This window comes from Antechinus flavipes, chromosome 4 (genome assembly GCF_016432865.1).
Source record: "Antechinus flavipes isolate AdamAnt ecotype Samford, QLD, Australia chromosome 4, AdamAnt_v2, whole genome shotgun sequence".
In the NCBI taxonomy this organism is placed as follows: domain Eukaryota; kingdom Metazoa; phylum Chordata; class Mammalia; order Dasyuromorphia; family Dasyuridae; genus Antechinus; species Antechinus flavipes.
Window position 1 is genome coordinate 30,237,799 of NC_067401.1, and position 19,956 is coordinate 30,257,754.

Below are 19,956 nucleotides of genomic sequence, written 5' to 3' on the forward strand. Positions count from 1 at the left end.
AGGGGTTAAATGACTCGCCAAGGTCCACAGCAAAAGTAAAATGTCAAGCCAGGACACGAGAGTTCTTTCTACTACACGTTGGAGGTTATTCCTGAAACTATGGCAGCAAATGAGAGGGGAGGGCCAAGGGGAGAAGCTTGGGGGTACCTCCTTGTAAGGGGGGTAAGGAGGCAGACCGTGGGAGACTCAGGAGATGTCCTGTTTCAGAAACCCAGAGAAAAGGAGGATTGAAGAAGGGGACTGGCCTTTGTACCCAGTGTCCAGAACAAAGGAAACCTGAAAACACCCAAAGGATTGAACTCCAGAAATGAGAGACACAAATCAATGTATCCGGGAAAAACAGGCACTAAGGAACAGGGGGAAGGGGTTAGGGAAGGTTTCCTGGAGAAGGCAGGATTTCAGTTGGGACTTGAAGCCAGGAGGTCAGTCTTTGGAGAGGAGCAGGGGGAACATTTCCGAAGTGTAAATAAAGTCTTTTCCTGCAGTTTGGCAGGAAGGTGGTTTAAAGGAGCAGGGGACGGGCAATAAGAATTTCACTTCTGATTGCAAAACTGCTCAAGTTAAGTCTCGGGAAGTTGCCGCGGCTTAATTTGGATGAGCCCTTGAGAAGAAAAGTCACCTGAGCCGCTAGGGCAGGAGCGAGTCAGATGTTCCCCCAGCAAGCCTTGGAGGGCCCTAGTGAGGCAGGCTCAGGGTCACGCTCAGGGGCCCAGGCCCCAAACAGGAAATGGGCCTAATTCCAGGCTCTTGGTGGGGCCATAAATACCTCATAATGATGGGGTGATGATAATTAGCCGAGGCCTGAGCTTCTCTGGCTTCTGAGTGGGAGGGAGAGGAGCGTAGGAGACCTGGAAGCTGAAGCAGGGACTCTGGCTCGGGACCCCCTTTCTCTCCCACCGACCGTGATCCCTGTTCCTGCCTCTCACCCCCTCCAGCTTCAGTGCCAGGAAAGGCAGACTCAACTTTCCCTAGTTAATCTTACCGCCATCCTAGCAGGTAGGGGCAAGACCTGAGGCCCGATGACTGGCCCCGCATCATGAGGCTGGATTTGAATTTGCATTTTCCGGTTCTTATCTCTATCCCCTGCGCCACCCAGCTGCCTTATCAGATACAATGACTGATGATAAGAAGTCCGGGGGAAGGAGGAACCTTTGAGGTTTCTGTCTTGTCTCCTCGTCAGCCCCATAAGAGAAATGGTGTCCTTGAAACTGTCTCTGCCTGGAAAAACGGGAGGGGGTGGGAGAGGCTGGCCCCAACTGAGGCCGTTTTCTTAGGTCTGGGGTCCGGGCCAGCAGAGCCAAGAACGGGGTGGGGATTGAGGAACGAGGCTTTCTGCTCTTATTTAGAATAGTTCTGGGCCTGGGGAGCCAGGGCGGGTTAATGTGTAAGCTGAGGAGCAGCTCTCGGAGGGGAAGAGTAAACACTTCTGGGTTTGGGGAGGGGGAAAGAGCAGGGGGTAGCTGACTTCTGGGGCGAGGCATTCAAGGTCGAGCAGAGGCTTAAAGAGAGTCAGCGCCATCACTGCCCCCTGGTCTGGGGTGACAGGACCCCCAGCTTCTGGCCTCGGGGTGACAGGACCCCCAGCCTCTGGCCTCGGGGTGACAGGACCCCCAGCCTCTGCCCCTCTGGCCTCGGGGTGACAGGACCCCCAGCCTCTGCCCCTCTGGCCTCGGGGTGACAGGACCCCCAGCTTCTGGCCTCGGGGTGACAGGACCCCCAGCCTCTGGCCTCGGGGTGACAGGACCCCCAGCCTCTGCCCCTCTGGCCTCGGGGTGACAGGACCCCCAGCCTCTGCCCCTCTGACCCCCAGCCTCTGCCCCTCTGACCCCCAGCCTCTGCCCCTCTGACCCCCAGCCTCTGCCCCTCTGGCCTCGGGGTGACAGGACCCCAAGAGGATCCGCCCCTGGGCACTCCAGACTGCTGGAGCCCAGATGGAACAGGGAGCTTTTCAGGAGCACAGAGTTAGAGCCAGAGGCGGGCTCTCTGACTCATCCTCCTGCCCAGGCTCAGGCTGACTGGGCTTCAGACCCCGAACGTTGGACTTGGAACCAAGAAGCTCAGGTTTGAATCCCAGCCCTTCTATCTGGCCCCGAGTCCCTGAGCCTCAAGTGTCCGCATCTGTACAATGGGGATAAAGTCAGGACGTTAGCCGCTTGCCGAGGATCCGCTTTGCAAAACCCTAAAACACGACTTGGGTGGGAAATGCCGCCCACCCCCGGGGAGAGGGTCTGTCAGATGCCCGGCCCACAGCAGGCACTTCATGAGTGCTCCTCTCCACATGAGTGCTCCACAAGCAGCCCAAGAGGTAACCCCTCGTTTCCTTCCCGTGGCCTGGCTGGGGCCGGACGTGGGGGGCTGGGGGCTCCACTGCGCGGCCACACTGACACCTAGTGGCTCAGGTCAGCAGCTGCTCGGGACATCTGGGTCCCAGGACACGTGCGGGCCAGGGGGAGGGAGGGGGCGGGGCGCCCTAAAGAGGGACAGCGAACCGGAGGCGGCGGGAACCTCTGCCAGCCATGGGGTCCGACGGGGCGGGACGGAGCCGGGCTGGGCCGGGGAAAGCGAAGGTCACTCCAAGGGTTGGAGAGGGCTGCGGGCTGGGAGGGGGGGCGGCCGCCCCTCGGGCCGGGGCGCCGGGCCGCAGCGGCCGGCCTCTCCCCTCCCCCGGGCATGGCGTCGGGCAGTAGGCGGGGGAAGCCGGGCAGGAGGGAACTCGCCCGGGGACGCTCCGGGTTAATGAGGCTGGGGGAGGGGGCAAGGGGAGAGGGCGGAGGGAAGCCGGAAAGAATCCCTGGGTGTCCCCTGCGCCCGTTCACAACCTGCCCACTCCAGGCGCCAGCTCCCGGACGCTCCGTGCCCACGCACCGGTAGCCAGCCCCGGCCGAAGATCGCGGCTCCCCGATTCCGGGAGCTCGGCAGGTGAGCTCGCCTGGACGGGGCGGGAAGCGGGCGCCCCTTCCCCGCTCCGGACCTGTGGACACCTTGGAAAAGTTGATCTCGGTGGGTTCTGGGGACTGGGCCGGGCTGGCGGGGCTCCCTTCGGGGCCGAGGGTTGGGGGGTTGCCCCCGGGCTGGGGAGGAGGCGGTGAGCAGGCGGGCGGAGGGCCGGAGGGGGCGGGGGCTGGCGGGGACCGGAGGGGGCGGGGGCAGAGGCGCCGCGGGGGAGGGGCCGGCCGGGAGGGAGCGGGACCGAGGGACCGGCCGCTGACGGCCCGAGAGGTCGCCCCGACAGCCGCGGCGCATCCGGAGCGGCGCCGGCCGAGGCGCCCGAGAGCGACCCCATGCTCCAGCCCGCGCCCCCCGCGCTGCTGCTGCTGGGCACCACGCTGACCTTCCGGGCCGCCCTGCTGCTGCTGTCCCGGCTGCCCCTGCCCACCAACGTGCGGGGCGACCCCGTGCGCACCTGGCGCTGGCACAACCTGCTCGTCTCCTTCGCCCACTCCATCGTGTCCGGTCTCTGGGCTCTGCTCTGGTGAGTGGGGAGGGGGCTCGGCAGCCCCGGCCCGGGGCCGCGGCTCCTCCGTGACTCACGAGGGGTGGGGTGAGCCCGGCACTCTCACCTGATTCCCTTTTTGGAACCCGGGCCAAACGGGAGCAGGGCGGGGGCCGAGGGTGGGAAAGGGACCCAGAAGGAGAGGGGGAACTCTCACCTGGGAAACCAGAGGCACCTGGCCGCCGGCCAGGCCCCGCCTAGCGCCCGGCCCCGCCCTCCCCTCTCCGAGTGGCCAATCGGGAGGGCCGGCCTCTCGGAACACCCCCCCCCCTCCGAGAGCCAGGCCCTCCGGGGCCAGTGGGGTGATGAGGGATCTCCCCCTCCCCCTTGGCCCACAGCGTCTGGCAGACCCCGGAGATGCTGGTGGAGCTCGAGACCGCCTCGTCCCTTTCCGGCTATTGGCTCGTCTGCTTCTCCACCGGTAGGTGCTGGCTGGGGAGCCCGTGGGGGGCGGGGCGCGGGGGCCAGAGACCCCTGGGCCCGCCACATGGCCTCTCTGCCCTCTTCTGCAGGCTATTTTATCCATGACACGTTGGACATCGTGTTGAGCAACCAGACTCGGGCATCGTGGGAATATCTGGTGCACCACGTCTTGGTGAGCCAGGGGCACTGGGAAGAGGCGGCCTTCGAGGCAGCCCTTATCAGTCAGCAGGCTTGGGTCAGCTCTTGTCCCCCTCCGGGAGGCTGGCCTAGCAGGAACAGACTGTCCCAGAAGCCTCCCCCCCAGTTTTCTAATGTGCTCTGGGAGTATTGGCCGGGTAGGGACGGGGGCTAGAATACCCCTGGCATAGTCTGAGCAGTTCGGCCACTAAGCAGAAATGGAGCTTCTTTTCATTCCTCCTTATTGGACACATTTGCTAATTCTGGATTTGAGAAGGAACCTCTCTAGTTGAGGCAGAAAACGTTGATAATCACTTTTAAAATGGTAAAGAACAGGAGCCTCCATGTGCAAAATACTGCCAGACACTGAAGTCCTTTTAATTTTTTTTCCTGAGGCAACTGGGGTTGTGACTTGCCCAGGGTCACAACTACGAAGTATGTCTGAGTCCATATTTGAACTCGGGTCCTCCTGAGTCCAGGGCTGCTGCTCTATCTCCTGCACCACCTAGCTGTCCCTTCGGTCTTGCTGATTGAAAAGGCAGAGCTCTGTGGGAGGGGAGCACCAACACCAGACCTGAAATCCCATGACAAGGATTTGGGTTGGGCCCTCAGGAGAGCCCTGTCTGCATGTCCCCACCCATTGGCCTAGCCAGCTGTGGCCGTCTGACCGGGTCTACCAGCTTTCTGTGCCCTGGAGACAACACAGGTGGCTAGTGTGGGTGAAGAGGGATTGCAGAGAGCAGCACTAGGAGCAAGACCAAGCTTCCCACTGGCCCTCCTGGGGACTGCAGAGAAGCCCGACACATGGTAACCCGAGTATAGATGTATTTAAAAACCAAGATCTAAGATCTCCTGCTGCAGTGACTCCTTGGGAGGAAAGGGGCTCATCTCTGAGGTATCCCTCTTCCCTGGGTGGTCCTCCACTGACATCTCTTCTCTCCTAGGCCATCTTTGCCTTTGCCTCGGGCATCTTTCAGGGCAGCTTCGTGGCAGGGGGCGTCATGACCCTCTTTGTGGAAGTCAGCAACATCTTCCTCACCATAAGAATGTTGATGAAGCTCAGCAACAATCAGAACCACGTTTTCTACGAGATCAACAAGTACATCAACCTGTTGATGTATTTCCTCTTCCGCCTGGCTCCCCAGGCCTACCTCACCAGCTTTTTCCTTCAATACCTGGGGCAGAAGACACTGGGAGCCTTTCTGCTCACCATCCTGTTGCTGCTGGACCTGATGATCCTCACCTACTTCTCCCGCCTCCTCCGATCAGACTTCTGCCCAAATAGAGCTTCCCTTCGGCCTAACAATGACAAGTTTCTGATTGACTGAATAGGTCCAGTCCATCCTTCATGACTGTAGGGACTTACTTTCCACATAGCCTAGCATCCCTCTGGGCACAGGTCCCTATTTGGCTACCAGCTTAGATGTACTATTGAAGACTTAAAAAAACAAAAACAAAAACATCTCTCAAATCCAAAAGCATCCTCCTTGGAAGTCTTGTGTTTTCTATGGTCAAGGGAAGTCAGTGATTGTATTAGAAAAACTCTTCTGGATTGGGGAAAGACTCATTGATTTCTTGGGACAACAAAGGTAAGACTTGGGCTAGGAAGGAAGGAAAGTAAGTAAGGAAAAGGTGCTTCTTCCCACAAAGTGGGTATTTTGTTCTGACCAGTGCAGACTCCCTGGAACATATTGCTGCTATTGTATTCATGCTTTTGCTTGGAAACTAGATCAATAATCTCTTCCTTGAGGACATCAAGGAACAACTAACCTCATCTCCACCAAAGGGGTCTTAATTGTCCCTCATTCCTAGAGATGGGCAGAGAACAAAACTAAAGTGCTTAAGATTCCAAGGGTCTGAGGCATCTTTAAGCCCAAAACAAGGCAAAGAGCAGCCAGGTTCCCTCCCATCAGTCCTCCCCGGACTTGTTCCCTTCTTCTTAGTGCTACCTCCCACTGGGAGTAAATAGTTGTCAGACTTTGAGAGGGGTGATGGCTTTAGCCCTAGGGGATGGTGGACCAGTTCAGGACTACAAAATGAAAACAGTGGAAGAAAATGGTCTGGGGAGGCTGAATAACCCGCCCAACCTGAACCTCCATGAGAGACAACACAGTGATATACTGGAAAACTTTTTATTATAGGTGAAGTGAGAGCTGGACCCAGCTTAGATGATTCCGATCTGAAAAGCAAAAGGCCATAGTGTTACTAAGGGCTTCTAGGGGTAAAAACACACCTTCCCTGCCCTTTACAGGCTCTTGGGTTGGGGGGGGAGAGAAGAGTGCTGGGTGCATCAGCCAATACAGAGTCATCACTGAGGATCAGGCTTTGGTCACTCTAACTCATCACCTGCACCCAAGGAGGGGGGCTGCTTTGATACTCACTTTGTTGGCAACATCTAGAGCATCATAGTCTGGAGCAAGGCGGACATAGGCCTTCTTCTCTCCATCAGGCCTAGAACAGAAAAGATTTTAGCACAGATCTCTCCCAGTCTCCCACCTTTCTCTATGCCTGCCTCATGCATCAGTGGTTCCTTTGTTAACATCATTTTTTTCTGTAAAATGATATTTTCCATCATTTGCATGAATGCTGGGAACAGACTCTAGAAGACAAGGTCTCAAAGTGGAATTAATAGTAACCTATTTTTAAAGCTCCCAATTGGATCATTTCCCTTTCCTTCTTTACTTGAGAATTTCATCATTGTTCCAAATATTTATCATGTACAACACTGAAGTGCCATGGTCTAGGTTAGGAACAAGCAAAGAGACAGGACTCCCCATCTCAGTAGGGCTTAGGACTGTCTTGTGGGTTCGGATTAACCCAATAAGCTTCCTTCAGTGCACGCCTAGGTTCCCCGCCATCCCACAAAACCAACCCCTTGTGTTGGGGGTCCTTCCTCAGTAGGAGCCCGGCTTACCTGATCAACGTGTTGACCTTGGCCACATCGATGTCGTATAGCTTCTTCACAGCCTGCTTGATCTGATGCTTGTTGGCCTTGACGTCCACAATGAAGACCAGGGTGTTGTTGTCCTCAATCTTCTTCATGGCAGACTCAGTAGTCAAGGGAAACTTAATGATGGCATAGTGATCAAGCCTGGGGGAGGAAGAGATGAGGGCTATGGAGGTCAAAAAGCCTCTAACTAAAAGGCTCAGGAATTCTCTAAATCAACTGAGGAAAATCTTTTTACTTAAATATCCTCCTATCCCTATTTTCTTTTCCTTGTGGATAAAATCTTACTGTGAGGGCTGCAGGGAAAGCAGGGTGCATCAGACACTGAAGTTGCGATCACTTTGCTCAGACTTTGGTCGCTATGGATATCATCATCTGCACCCTGAAAGTCTGAGAGCTTCTCCAAACAAGAAACCATAACCTTTTCACGTTCATTCAACAAGCACTTACTATGTGAGGTTCAACATATTCCAGGCACTGACCAGAAAGGTTTAGCTTCCTTATGTTGCCAAGGGAGAAATTTGGAGGTGGGCAGAGTAGAGATAAATGTGGACATCCATAGGGATATCCAAGGCAATGGAATTTGAATCTAGTAGAAGTGGCATTTTTTGAGAATCGTGTTCAAAAGGCACTGGCTTCCACTCACTTTCTTACCCATGTCAAATCTCAGACTATCAGTTTAATTGTTCCTGGAGATGTGGAACACCTTTTAGAGCCCCGACCCTCTGCAGGGCTGCCTCAAACTGCAGCCATTTTACAAAGAGAAAAGCAAATGGGGAACATGCTCTCCTCACTCTCAATGCCTGATTGGTAATAGTGACCAAATCTCAATGAATTACACTAAGCGCCCCACTCCTACTCTCATCCTCTCAGTGGGGGCCTTTACTACCAGAAAGCAGACTCTGAATCTAGAGGGATCAAGTGCATGAATGAGCAACTCCCAATGACAGCTTTTTTATGCTCCAGAGTTAGACTTTCTAAGCCCTGACCTGTTTATTGAACCGTATTCAACACCAAGACCTTTCTGCAATGACCAGCCCACAAGAAAAGGCTTGTTAGGGTGGTCCTGACACCCAGTCCATCCCCACAGGCTCCAGTAGTTACCGCTCCTCCTGTCATCCTCCCAGGTCCCAGAAGACCACACAGACTATATGATAAAAGTCCTACTTGTTTCTCCGAGGGGCGCTTTTCCGAGGGTATTTGGGCTGCCTCCGAAGTCTTAGTGTCTTGGGTCGCCGGAAGGTGGGGGACGTTCGGATCTTCTTCTTCTTGTGGCTGTGGACACCCTTCAACACAGCCTTCTTGGCCTTCAAGGCCTTGGACTTGGCTTCTGTCTTGGGAGGGACGACGGCTTGAAGACAGAGAGAAAAGGGCAATCAGTCCACAAGGTTCTGCCTACAAAATAAAGGGCTGCTCCCCATCAACCCAATGCCGTCAGTGGTTCCTTTGAAAACATCATTGTTCTCAGGAAAACAGTAGGTATCCATCATTGGCATGAGGCACAGTGTCTCTTTCAAGTGAAATCCTCAGAGTTTGCTTAAGAATTACGGACTTAGAAAACTGGAATCAATCGTTAAATGGCACTGGGAAACTGGGATAACAATAAAACATTTCCTGTCCCCAAAGAGCTGACCCCTATCTGAACATTTATTTTTGGTGGGAGCTTCGGGATGACAAGTCCAGGGGGGTCTCCACTTGGAGGTCCCAAAATACATTTTTCTAAGATCAAAACTACACACACACACACACACACACACACACACGCCTGGCTTCCTTCATAGTCCCGGCTTTTCTTTTTTTCAATTAAGTATCTCATTCTTCCAAGGATGCCTACTACGTGCAAGCCTGCCTCAGTTTTCTCGTCTGTCACATGGGCAGAGTAAAGGCCCAAATCTTACAGGAGAAAGCCCTACGGAGGCCCCTGAGGGCTCCGGATGGGACCCGGCCGCTCAGCAGGCAGGGAGCTGGGTTAAGCGATGGTAGTCAGACCCCAGCCCCGTCGCCGTACGTGACCCATGAGGCTTGGGTCTAACCCCAACCCTGGAATCAAATCCGGCGCCTGTTCTGTCCCTCGCCCGTGGGATCCACGGAGAGAAAGAATGGCAGCACTCGTCCACGCGCGAAACCCTGACTTGGCCGGAGCCACCTGGCAGAGAGGGCGCCGGGGAGGAGAACGCTTCCTCGATCGGCCCGGGCTGCAGGCCCCCGGGTGCTGGGCCCGGAGACAGCCGCGCTGAGCGGGGCCTGGCCCACGTGGTACACCCGAGGGCCGTCCCGACCTCGGGGCAGGCGGCAAGACCAAGGCACGCACAGCCACAGGTATCCCCGTTCACGCCAAGCCCACCTGTTCGCTGCCGTCGCCACAGCTCCGGCCTCTCCCCTGGCCCGGGACACTCACTTACCTTCCTTCTTCGCCTTCGGCGCCATCTTGGGGGAAAGGGTCTTCCGCACTGCTTCCCACGAGCTTATAGAGCTAACTCTCACCCAAACCTCGCGAGACTTCAAGGCCTCCGAAGGGGACTGTGGGAAAAAGTCCGAAACTAAGGGAAGCGTGCTTGTGCGGTAGTGGGAAAAATCCGACGCAAGGCCTTTCGGGATTAGTAGTTCAAATTCTACCGCAGTCCCGGAAAGAGAGGGGCCGAATTGAGCACGCGCCAATCCGTCCCGAGGCTTCACGGGAAATGTAGTTTATTCCAGACACGTGGTAGGCGGCTAGCGGCTGTCTCGGAGCTCTCTTTTGAGCTACTTTGCTTGTCAGCTTTATCTAGACTCTCCGAGTGGAAGGCGGGGAGACTGTGGGCATCCGAACTGAGTTTCTATCTTTGAGGATAGAGATTCTTTAAAAAAAACAACAAAAAAAGAAAGAAAAAGGAGACTCTTCTTGTTACATTGACCTAAGGATCATTTAGTCAATTGACAAGCGTTTATTAAGCTCGTCCCTGCGCCAGGTACTACAGAGTCACAGACAAAAACAAGCTGCGCGGGAACCTAGATGCCCCTTCCCTTTACCGCTGAGGATCTCGCTCAGATTGTCCTGTGACCCCCCCCCCCCGAGTTCTTGGCGGCACTGCCCCTTCTCTCCTTTATGCGCCTTATACTTAGCAGCATTAAAAAAAAAAAAAAGTTGAATTGAGCGAAATGACAAAACTTGCAAGTGACAAACAGTGATTGCGAATGCAGGTGGGAGAGAAATAGGGGGACTCTGGGGCAGAAATACTGGGATCTGAGGGAAAGGAAGGTGGTTTTTTTTTCTTTATGTTTTGTTTTAATTTGTAAAAATGAAGAGACAGATCCAGAGAAGGGAACTGACTGAGGCCATACAATTAAGTTAGCAGGAGAAGCGTGCAGAAGTGGGAAAAACCAGCGGGAGAGGCTGGCAGGCTTTCCCAGAGAAAGCCAGGGAGAGGGTGCAGACGCTGAGACTTTGCTCTCAGGACTCATCCCTGATTCTGTAAAACGTCAAAATGCCGGTGCAACGCTCCAGTTCCTCCCAGGAATTGCAGCTCGTTCGCGTGAATCATTCTCCTCACAATCTTGCCCCGACGTTTAGAGAACGGCCTGAGTTCCCGCCCTGCTCCCTCCCGCACCGCCTCTCCGTTCCATCCCTTTCCAGGAGCGGTAAGGGACTTGGGAAAGTCCTCGGAACATCCGGGAGGGTGGCTCAGTGTGTAGCGGGAGCCTCGCTTAGAAAGGGGGAAAGGGGAAAGAAACTCTCCCCCATCCCCAACCTCCTCACAAAGAAGAGGAGCCGAGGGGCTGTTCCTGCATTCATACCCCCAGCCCTGCACTAAGCCCGTCTTTTCCCGTGGAATCGAGGAGTAACGAGAAACTTGGGTTTAGGCTCTAGCTTTAGAGAGCTGGAGTGGGGGGCGGGGTGGGGGTGGGGCGTGTACTTTGCGGGACCAGAGGAGCTATGGAAGCACCCAGACTTCTAAAAGTTCCTCTTCCATGGGCTCTGAGACATCATCCTGCTAAAAAAGGGCGATGGGGCCGGAGTTAAGGGTGGCGGGTAATATACGGAGAAAGGGGTACCCTAATGAGCACCCACACGCGCACATCAAGGATCGCGGTAGCTGTTGGCTCGTATCATCGGCCCTGAGTCTCTTGGGGTTCAGGGTCAGGGGACTGACCATCCCCACCTCCCACCCCAGCCCCCCGCAAAGGGCTGGGGGGGAGGGGAGAGACGTCTGGCAGACTGTGTGACTCACTGCCCCGGGAGTTGGAGAAGGAGGCGCCGCCCCTCGGCTCTGTGCCCCCCTCTCTCTCCTCCCTCCTTTCCTCTGTCTCGCTCTCTCTTTCCTTTCCTCCCTCTTCTCTCGTCCCCTCCTCCCCTCCCCGACCCGCCTGTTCGGAGAACTTTGTCCAGCCTCCTTCTCCCAAACGATCCCGGCCTAGTCCGTGGGAGCGCTAAGAAGGTAAGGGGTCCCCAGCGGTCCACGTGGGGAATGGATCCGGGGTCCGAGGCACGAGCCGCATCCAGGGCTGGCGGGCACGGCGGGGCCGTGGGTGTGTAGGGGGGGCCCCGCCCGGAGGAGCGGCGGCTGCGGAGGCGGATCGGCTCCAGGTGCCCGAGTTCTGGTCCCTGGCCCCCGGGGGACGGGGAGGCCCCGGGGGACGGGGAGGGACCCGGGTACCTGCGGCGGCCCTGTAACCGCCTCCTCCGCGGAGTAGCCGGAGAGTCCCAGAGTCCTGCGCTGGAGGGGTGGGGGTGGGGGGCGCCTCCGTTCCTGGAATTTCCGGGGATCGGGTTACAGCGCCGAGCCCTGCGCTGCTGGCCAGCGGCGCGCGCGGTACCGAACGAAGGCAAACCCAGTTTGGAAGCCGAGGACCTGGGTTCAAGTTCCGACTCCTACACCATCTTCGGCAAATCGCTTAAGCTAGCCCTGCCTCCGCCGCTCTTTTCTCCCCCGTAAGATGCGAAGGAATTGGACCAGAACACTAGGAAAGTTCCTTCCCCGAGATTCAGGCCCCTCCGACGCTGCCTTTGTTCCCTCCCAGCCCAGCTTCCTCCCTCTAGGTTGCCCGACATGGCCCGGGCTGACAGGGCTGCTCTCCTGGATTCTTCGGGCGCCCGTGTAGCCGCAGCGCTTCCACCGTCCCACTTTATTTTTTTTCCTGAGGCAATTGCTGACTTTAAGTGACTTGCCCAGGGTCACACAGCTAAGAGTTAAGGTAGTTAAGTGTGTGAGACCAGATTTGAACTCGGGTCCTCCTGACTTCAGGACTTGACTTTATTTTTTGGTCCACTCCCTAATCAACAAGCACAGCTCCTGCCCCGGGCCTGGGGATCCAAAACAAAAGCTGACGGGTCCCTGCCCTCAAGAAGCTTACTTAGAGGATTTCTTTGCCTGGGTCGTCCCCTCCCCTCCGCCCCCACCCAGTTAAGATGAGATCTCTTCCACCCTTGGCCCAAATCCCTGCTCTGGTGCATTGTTGGGATCCCCGCGTTTAGGGGGGTCTCTGCCACTGCTGTCACGGTAGGGGCTTCTGGAACTCCCAGGTTATTGGCTCGGAGCGAGGCTCCCTGTAGCTTAGACACGACTGGCACCGGGGTGTCTGGACCAGGGGTTTGCTTTGGGGGGGGGGGGGAGATCCGAGGCGCTGCCTCTCCGGATCCTGTCCCCAGGGCAGGCCCACTTCTCAGGCTCCCCTCCCCCTCCCCAACATCTTTCTAGTCTGTAGCTGCGGGGAGACAGCATGAACATCCTGGCTCCAGTGCGGAGGGACCGGGTGCTGGCCGAGCTGCCCCAGGTGGGTGTCCCGGGCGCTGTCACTTGTTCCAGCGGCGGGGGCGAAGGGGGCAAGAACTGCTGCCTCCCCACCCCAGTCCGGAGCTCGGGGGACTGGGAGTATCGGGGAGGGATGAGAAGGCAGGCGGCCGCTCCTGGATTCCCCAGCTACGTTATTGCACTCTGCCTTCTGGGTGGGGCTGTCTGGGATCCAAGGTGCCGGGCCGCCCGCCCCGTGGCTCCCTCCCGGCGGCTCCCGGGTGGTCCGCCTGGCAGCTCGGCCGGGCGCGGGAGGGGTGTGGCCCTCCCTCCTCCCAGCTTCTCCTCTCTCCTCCTCCCCCTCCCCCACTTCAGTGCTTGAGGAAGGAGGCCGCCCTCCACTCCAACAGAACCTTCCACCCTCGAGTCAGCAATGCATGCCAGGAGCAGAGGACCGGCACCGTGGGGTGAGTGGGGGGCGGGGAAGTAAGGGGCCGGCCTGGGGTCAGGGATGGGCCCAGGGCCACGGGGTGTGAGGAGGGCAGTGGGGGTGGAGGGAGTGGTGAGACATGGGCGGGAGGTCAGTGCTGGTTCAAAAAGGGATGAAACAGGCCTAAGGTTCGAATCAAACAAAAACCCTGAAAGCCAACAAAGTCCTGAAAACCAACAAAGCCAGGTGTTGAGATGGATAAAGTGCCCCGTCTGGGTGAAATTCCAGCCACCTGTGGGTGCTTGGGTGAGTCACTGTTCTCTGCCTGAGTTTCCTTAACTGGAAAATGAGGCTAATGATAGCACCTCCCTCTCAGGATCAAACGAGATGATAGGGAGGTCAGGAGGCAGAGAGACGGGTCTGTGGGGCAGCCAGTGACAGTGGCCAGACTGGGGACATAGAACGTCCTGTGTAGGAAACAACCGTTGTGAGCTGATCCCTGTGTCACTGGATCACAGGAGATGTAGTGGGAGTGGGGCCAGTGGGGCCAGTGGAATAAGTCATGAGTCATGAGAAGACTAGAAAGTTAGAAGGGGCTAGTTATAAACGGCTTTGCAAGCCAGAGGATTTGATAATTTGATAGGGAGTTTGTGGAATATAGGGGTGTCATGGTCAGGCCTGTGCTTTGAAAAGCTCACTTTGACAGCCAAGCGGAGGATGGACCGGAGGTAGGGAGAGGCTGGAGGCAAGGAGGCTCACCAGCCGGCTGTAGCAATGACCCTGCTTGCATTAACAAGGTAGTATCCTTGGATACGGGCAGGTAAGAGAGAGGAGACATTGATGATGTCACCTAAGTTGCAAGCCTGTTTCTAGACCATAACAGGGAAGGGAAAGAGTTCAGTTTTGGACATGGGGGGTGTGAGATGTCTGTGGGATCTTGATTTGACATGTCCAGTAGTGAGTTAGGGAGGTGAGAATGGAGGGCAGATGAGAGGTTAGGGCAGGATAAAATCATCTGCGATTGATCACTTAGAAATAATCATGGACTCCATAGGAGGTAACATCATTAGATTTGGGCTGGAACATGCCTTCGAATCCAGAGAAAACTTTGGAAACTGAATGTGGTTTGAAGCATAGGAAAACTACTATTTTTTTTCACCTTTGTTGGTTTGTTTTTATGCTGTTTATTTCTTGTGCTTTTTACCCTTTTGGTCTGAGTTTCTTCTGTGACGTGACAAACATGAAGATGTGTTTAAAAGGACTGCGTATATTTGACTTATATCAGATTGCTTTCTGTCTTATGGAAGAGGGAGGAAAGAGGGAGAGGGAGGAAAATTTGCCACACCAAGTCTTACAGAAACGAATGTTGAAAACTCTCTTTACATGGATCTGGAAAAATAAAATACTATTGGGAGTTAAGTATCATTAAATATCCCTGGAAGACCCTACACTCAGAACCTCACCACAGGGGCAGCTAGGTAGGGCAGTGGATAGAGCACCAGCCCTGAAGTCAGGAGCACCTGAATTCAAATCTGATCTCAGACACTTAACACTTCCTAGCTGTGTGACCCTGGCCAAGTCACTTAAAAAAAAAAATCACTGCCCAGAGATCAACATCCACAATCCTTCAGACACACAGACTTTAGGACATCTGTACTCTGTCATATATGAAGACCCACTGTAGTGCATACAATTGTAATTAACACAAAATTAATAATTAATACAATTATCTCTCTGAGGAGTGACTTTATCTTGGGACTTACTGGGGATACTGGAGAGGGGAATGAATAAGAGGGCCGTGGGCTGGAAATTGGATCCCCAAACCGCGTCACTTCAGAGAGTGCTATGGGGAGGGATAAGAAGGGGTCAATCCATTCACGGACTGTTCTCTGCCCCGTGCCCTTCACAATTCACTGTGCTGGATAGTTTCCCAGCCCCATAGAATCACCTCCTCCCGCCCTGTCCGCCTTGTCTTGGGCAAGGAGACCTGGGAGCCTAGCTTTCATGATATGCTTGGCTTGGGCTCCATCCCAAAATTCCTTCTTCCCTCTGGGCAGCTCCCCCCCCTTTCCCCCAGGAACCGGAGTGGACAAAACCGCCTCTGGAAGAGCAGGGGGCAGTGTTAGACACTCACCGCCTTCTTCCTCTCAGTAGGTTTAAGATCTCCAAGGTCATCGTTGTGGGGGACCTGTCTGTGGGGAAGACCTGCCTCATTAACAGGTGAGGAGCGGGGGGCTGGTTGGGCGTGTGCACGAGCCCTTAGATAAGTGGGGGAGTGGGAGAGAATGGGGTGGGAAGCCGAGGCCGGGCTCCAGCCGTGGTCTCACTTCCCCAGCTTCTCCCTCCTTCCTTTCAGGTTCTGCAAAGACACTTTTGACAAGAATTACAAGGCCACCATTGGGGTAGACTTTGAGATGGAGAGGTTCGAGGTGCTGGGAGTCCCCTTCAGCCTGCAGCTGTGAGTGCTCCCTCCTGGCTGTTGCTAGGGTGTCTCTGCCCTCATTCCCAGAAGCCCAGTCTGTCCTTCCACACTAATCACCAGACAGACAACGTAGGAGTTGGAAGTAGCCCTCTACCACCTGACCCCCTCTCTTCCCCCCCCCATGTCTGCACTGACTCCCACCCATGCAGCTTTGCCCCTCATTACCTGTTTGGGTCTCCTCCTTCTGCCGCCGCCCACCCTCATTGCCCTCCCCTATCGCTGTATTTGTGTCCTTTGTGCCCCGATAACCTGCCCTTCATTCCTGCGGCTCTGTCTCCTGCCTCCGTGCTGGAGGCTCACCTGCCCATAGCCTCTTTTTCAACACTTTGAATGTCCCCGTGTCCGTCCTCCTCCCCTTCCATTGTAATTTACTCACCTTCCTGTGTCTGTCCTGTCTGAGTTCTGGCTCCTGTCCCTCTCTCTGCCCAAAGCCATATAAATCTCCCTTTGCCCCTGATGTCCGACCCCCCTTCCTTCCCTTAAGTGCCCCGCTCCCATCTTGCTCCTCGGGCCCCCGTGCCCGCCTCCCTCCCCGGGGCCCCGCGCCCGCCTCCCTCCCCGGGGCCCCGCGCCCCCCTCCCTCCTCGGGCCCCACCCCTGCCTCGCTCCCCTGGGCCCTGGGCCCACCTCGGGGCCCCCTACCCATGCAGCATCCTCTCTCTCAGCTGGGACACTGCCGGGCAGGAGAGGTTCAAATGCATTGCGTCCACTTACTACCGCGGAGCCCAAGGTGAGGGGGCCCTCTCAGCGGTACTGGGGGGCTCAGGGAGCCTGAATGGGGGGGCCAGGGGGAGGAGTCGTCCCTATTGTTGATTGCCTCTCCTCATCTCCCTCCCCCAGCTATCATCATCGTGTTCAACCTGAGCGACGTGGCCTCCTTGGAGCACACCAAGTACAGTGTGGGGAGGAGGGAGGAGGGGCTGGGGGCGCGGAGGGGCCCTGGTCAGTGGGAAGGGGGTCAGAGCAGCAGTGAGGAGCATCAGGAACAAGGCGGGGGGTGTGGGAGGGGGAGAGAGCTAGGAAGCCCGGCCTTTTCCTCCCCGGCACCAGACAGTGGCTGGCCGATGCTCTGAAAGAGAACGACCCCTCCAACGTGCTGCTGTTCCTCGTGGGCTCCAAGAAGGACTTGAGCGTGAGTGTGATGGAGGGGCTGGGGTTCAGCACGAGCAGGGATCCCGGGCCCAAGTCCGTAACAATCTTCTCTTGCTAGACTCCAGCTCAGTACGTGCTGATGGAGAAGGATGCCGTCAAGATGGCCCAGGAGATGAAGGCCGAGTATTGGGCGGTCTCGTCTCTCACAGGTGAGCTGTGGGCAGAGCCCTGGCGGGGCACTCTCTGCTGGCAGCCACCTCTGGTCTGCCTCTGGGGCCTTGTGGAATCCCTGCAGCGCCCACCTGCCTCACCGCCCACCTTTCCATTCTGTGTCTGCCCTGTTGGGTTCCCCCCAGTGCCTGCCCTCGGTACCTCTGCCGTCCCCCTCCACTGTCCCATTCATCTGGCCCACTCTCTGAAAAACTACCTGTGCTTCTTGCCCTTGCCCTGCGCGGCGCCCGGTGCCTGGCCAGCTGCCCACCCCGCGCGGCGCCCGGTGCCCGGCCAGCTGCCCATACTTCCCACCCTGTGGGCACCTTGAAGTCTGAAGTCCATTCACGGCCTGCCCCCCGTCCCCTAACTCTCTACCGTGATCTGCCCCCTCTGAGTGCCCGCTCCCCTTGCCAGGCGAGAACGTGCGCGAGTTCTTCTTCCGCGTGGCAGCGCTAACTTTTGAAGCCAACGTGCTGGCTGAACTCGAGAAGACAGATGCCCGGCGTATAGGCGACATCATCCGTGAGTGCCTCCGATAGCCCCTCCCCCTTATTGATTAAAGGACTTCAGCATCTGGAATAATGCATGATTAAAATGCAATAATAGCTTATACCTGACCTCTACGAGCGGCGTGTAACCTTACAGGCAGGCTCCCTAAAGAGGCTCGGATGCCCGCGGGCTGAGGAGGGGGCTCCCGGGAGAGCCCTTCTAGACGGGCCTCCTTCCCATCTCCTCCCTTAGGGATCAACAGCAACGACAGCAACCTCTACCTGACAACCAGTAAGAAGAGACCCAAGTGCTGCCAGTGAGCGCGCGGCCCCGGATGCTGGCACTGCCCGCGGTGCCCGTGGCCACTCTCCCGGTGTCGAGCCCACAAACATTTGCACTGAACTGTTCTTCCAGACCAAAGAGCTCTCTCATCCAGGAAGCAGGTGCCCTGCCAGCCTGGGTGCCCTTCTGCCCCGGCACCCCACCAAAGCCTGCCCTCTCTCAGGGTGCTCCGTGGGCACTCTGGGCAGGTGCCCGGCACGGCGGGGCAGGAAAGGCACTGGAGGATCCCAGAGCTTTGCTCCGCCTGCTGGGCACAATGGGCACGGGCACCCCTGCTGCCCCCTTGCCCCATCACACTGTGCCTTAGACAACAGCCTCACTTGTACGGGGTCTCCGAGGGAAGGGGCGAATGGCGGAATCCCCAGACAGTGGCATTTTAGTGCCAGGGGATCAGGGACAGCTTGCCCCTTTCCTGGGCCGGATAGGGCTGCCTGAGGCCCCGGGGCCTCCGTAGTCACGCCTGCGGTCCGGGCCCTGACCTTGCTCTGAGCAGGCCCCCTCGGCGCTGACTGGATGGGGTTGGGGCGACGGAGGGGGGGCAGCTTCTGGGATCTCCCGCCAGCACCCCCCAAGCTGGAACAGCCGCCGTCCATAAGGCCCCGGATATGATCCCTGAGACTCTCTTCTCGTGTCCGTTACTCTGCCACCGGGGAGCTGTTCCTTGGGTTAAACTTTGCTTTTCAAAATCATCCGATAAGGAATAAGTCCCAGACTCCAGGAGTGGGTGTGGGACAGCTGGACAAAGGGCCGTGGGTTTAGGTCCCAAGTGACCCAGACCGGTGACCCTTTGTCTCCCGGACGAGGTGCCTGCCCTCGTTCCCAGTCCCAGGTTACGCTGGCCGGCTTTGCCGCCCCCTCCTCAGAGGCAGAGGTCGGTGGCTCCCTCCGTCACATCTCGGGCCCCTTGTCCCATCTGACTTCGGAATCTCCGAGCCAGAAGGGCCTGGAAGCCATATTATGGAGGAAGAAGCGGGCCCAGAGGAGAAATGACTCACCCACTATCCAACGGGCGGCAAAGGGAGATTTGGACCTGGTTCTCCGGAGCCCCCGTCCCCTTCCCCTGGCCTCGGTGCCCGCCTCCTCCCCTGCATTTCACCCTCAGCTCTGTTCCTTCCTCTCCCATGAGGGACGTGCAGGAGGCGAGGCAGGGCTCGGTGGGCCAGAATCTTCTGCTCTGGAGACGGGCCTGCCCCGGAAGCCCCCTCTCTGCCCAGAGGAAGCTGTTGTTTCACTGCCCGCCCCCAGACTCAGAGTTAAGGTGGCCACTGCTGCTCGGAGGTCTCTGGAGGTTTTTATTTCATTGTATAAATGGTTCTCCGGTTTTCTGCTCTGCTCTGCCCTGGCTCACACAGATCTGACCCAGTTTCTCTTAATTCTGCGTATTCATCGCTGCTTGTGGTGCCGTAAGTCCGGCCGCAGCTATCCCGGGGGGGGCACCCACTGCCAAGAAGCCTGTTCCCAGCATGGCGGCGCTCTCTGGGGCCTGTCCGGGCCTCCTGGCCGGGGCCCACGCAGTATCATCCGGAGGGCCGGCCTCTAGGCCGATCGTGTCTCCTTACCCAGGGCTTCCGCCGGCCTGTAGGAGACCCCCCCTCTCCCCCGCCACTGGGCGAGTGACTGGCCCCTCTGGGCCGGGCTCCTTCTCTGGGAATGACCCCCAGTCATCCCTGGGACCCCCTAAAGCCTCACGGAGGCAGAACCTCAGTCCTTCGTCTTTGTTCCCTCTTCGGGATGTTTAGTCTAAGGCCAGTTACCCAGCCTGCCTCCGGCCGGCCCTCCTGGCTGCCCCTGCCCATCCCCTCTCCCTCAAGCTTCAGCCCCCGACGTGGGCGTTCGAGGCCCTCTGTCTCCCTTTCCCATCTTGCGGTTAATTTGCCCAACTAGGCTTTTCTGCTTGTTCCCCCGAGTCTGTGGCGGCCCGTTCCAGTTCCCCTCCCCCACGAAGCCCCCTCCCCTTCCGTGCCTCCGCCACCCCCCAGGCCAAAGCGCTTTCCTTGCCTCCCCTCCGGCTTCCGTGCCTTTTGTATCCTGTCCGCCTGCAGATTTCTGTTGGAGAGGGGGCCTGTGGGACCCCAAGTGCCTCCCGTGGCACTGTATATACTGCAGGTGCTTAATAAACGCTTGTTGGCTCAAGCCTCGGGGTCATCGGTTCTGGGGCAT

General features: G+C 57.2%; 3 protein-coding genes and 4 non-coding genes across 9 annotated transcripts; 2 read left to right on the forward strand and 5 right to left on the reverse strand.

The window, feature by feature from the left end:
* Nucleotides 1-2,834: 2,834 nt before the first annotated feature.
* Nucleotides 2,835-5,574, forward strand: TLCD1 (TLC domain containing 1). Of its 2 annotated transcripts, none has more exons than XM_051992318.1 (5): nucleotides 2,835-2,919; nucleotides 3,233-3,472; nucleotides 3,832-3,914; nucleotides 4,006-4,088; nucleotides 5,038-5,574. In XM_051992318.1, the coding sequence occupies exons 2-5, from the start codon at nucleotides 3,282-3,284 to the stop codon at nucleotides 5,419-5,421; spliced, it is 741 nt and encodes a 246-aa protein (XP_051848278.1). In that variant the 5' UTR covers nucleotides 2,835-2,919; nucleotides 3,233-3,281; the 3' UTR covers nucleotides 5,422-5,574. The 2 variants fall into 2 exon arrangements, with proteins under 2 accessions (XP_051848278.1, XP_051848277.1); XM_051992317.1 differs by having other exon boundaries at nucleotides 2,890-3,000.
* A 635-nt stretch (nucleotides 5,575-6,209) lies between these two features.
* RPL23A (ribosomal protein L23a) lies at nucleotides 6,210-9,557 on the reverse strand. Its single transcript, XM_051992321.1, has 5 exons — nucleotides 9,443-9,557; nucleotides 8,208-8,391; nucleotides 7,008-7,184; nucleotides 6,475-6,544; nucleotides 6,210-6,272 (listed from the first exon to the last, which is right to left on the reverse strand). The coding sequence occupies exons 1-5, from the start codon at nucleotides 9,465-9,467 to the stop codon at nucleotides 6,258-6,260; spliced, it is 471 nt and encodes a 156-aa protein (XP_051848281.1). The 5' UTR covers nucleotides 9,468-9,557; the 3' UTR covers nucleotides 6,210-6,257.
* Nucleotides 6,378-6,446, reverse strand: LOC127563617 (small nucleolar RNA Z17). Its single transcript, XR_007954058.1, has one exon. It is a non-coding gene; the product is annotated as a small nucleolar RNA Z17 (small nucleolar RNA).
* On the reverse strand, nucleotides 6,609-6,674 carry LOC127563601 (small nucleolar RNA SNORD42). Its single transcript, XR_007954043.1, has one exon. It is a non-coding gene; the product is annotated as a small nucleolar RNA SNORD42 (small nucleolar RNA).
* LOC127563616 (small nucleolar RNA Z17) lies at nucleotides 7,352-7,422 on the reverse strand. The gene has a single exon (XR_007954057.1). It is a non-coding gene; the product is annotated as a small nucleolar RNA Z17 (small nucleolar RNA).
* On the reverse strand, nucleotides 8,469-8,536 carry LOC127563602 (small nucleolar RNA SNORD42). Its single transcript, XR_007954044.1, has one exon. It is a non-coding gene; the product is annotated as a small nucleolar RNA SNORD42 (small nucleolar RNA).
* Nucleotides 9,558-9,660: 103 nt separating the features above from the next.
* RAB34 (RAB34, member RAS oncogene family) lies at nucleotides 9,661-19,929 on the forward strand. 2 transcript variants are annotated; one of them, XM_051992315.1, is made up of 11 exons: nucleotides 9,661-11,455; nucleotides 12,716-12,791; nucleotides 13,124-13,215; nucleotides 15,330-15,398; nucleotides 15,535-15,636; nucleotides 16,326-16,390; nucleotides 16,501-16,552; nucleotides 16,711-16,792; nucleotides 16,871-16,961; nucleotides 17,380-17,487; nucleotides 17,707-19,929. In XM_051992315.1, the coding sequence occupies exons 2-11, from the start codon at nucleotides 12,738-12,740 to the stop codon at nucleotides 17,772-17,774; spliced, it is 783 nt and encodes a 260-aa protein (XP_051848275.1). In that variant the 5' UTR covers nucleotides 9,661-11,455; nucleotides 12,716-12,737; the 3' UTR covers nucleotides 17,775-19,929. The 2 variants fall into 2 exon arrangements, with proteins under 2 accessions (XP_051848275.1, XP_051848276.1); XM_051992316.1 differs by having other exon boundaries at nucleotides 15,333-15,398.
* Nucleotides 19,930-19,956: the final 27 nt, after the last annotated feature.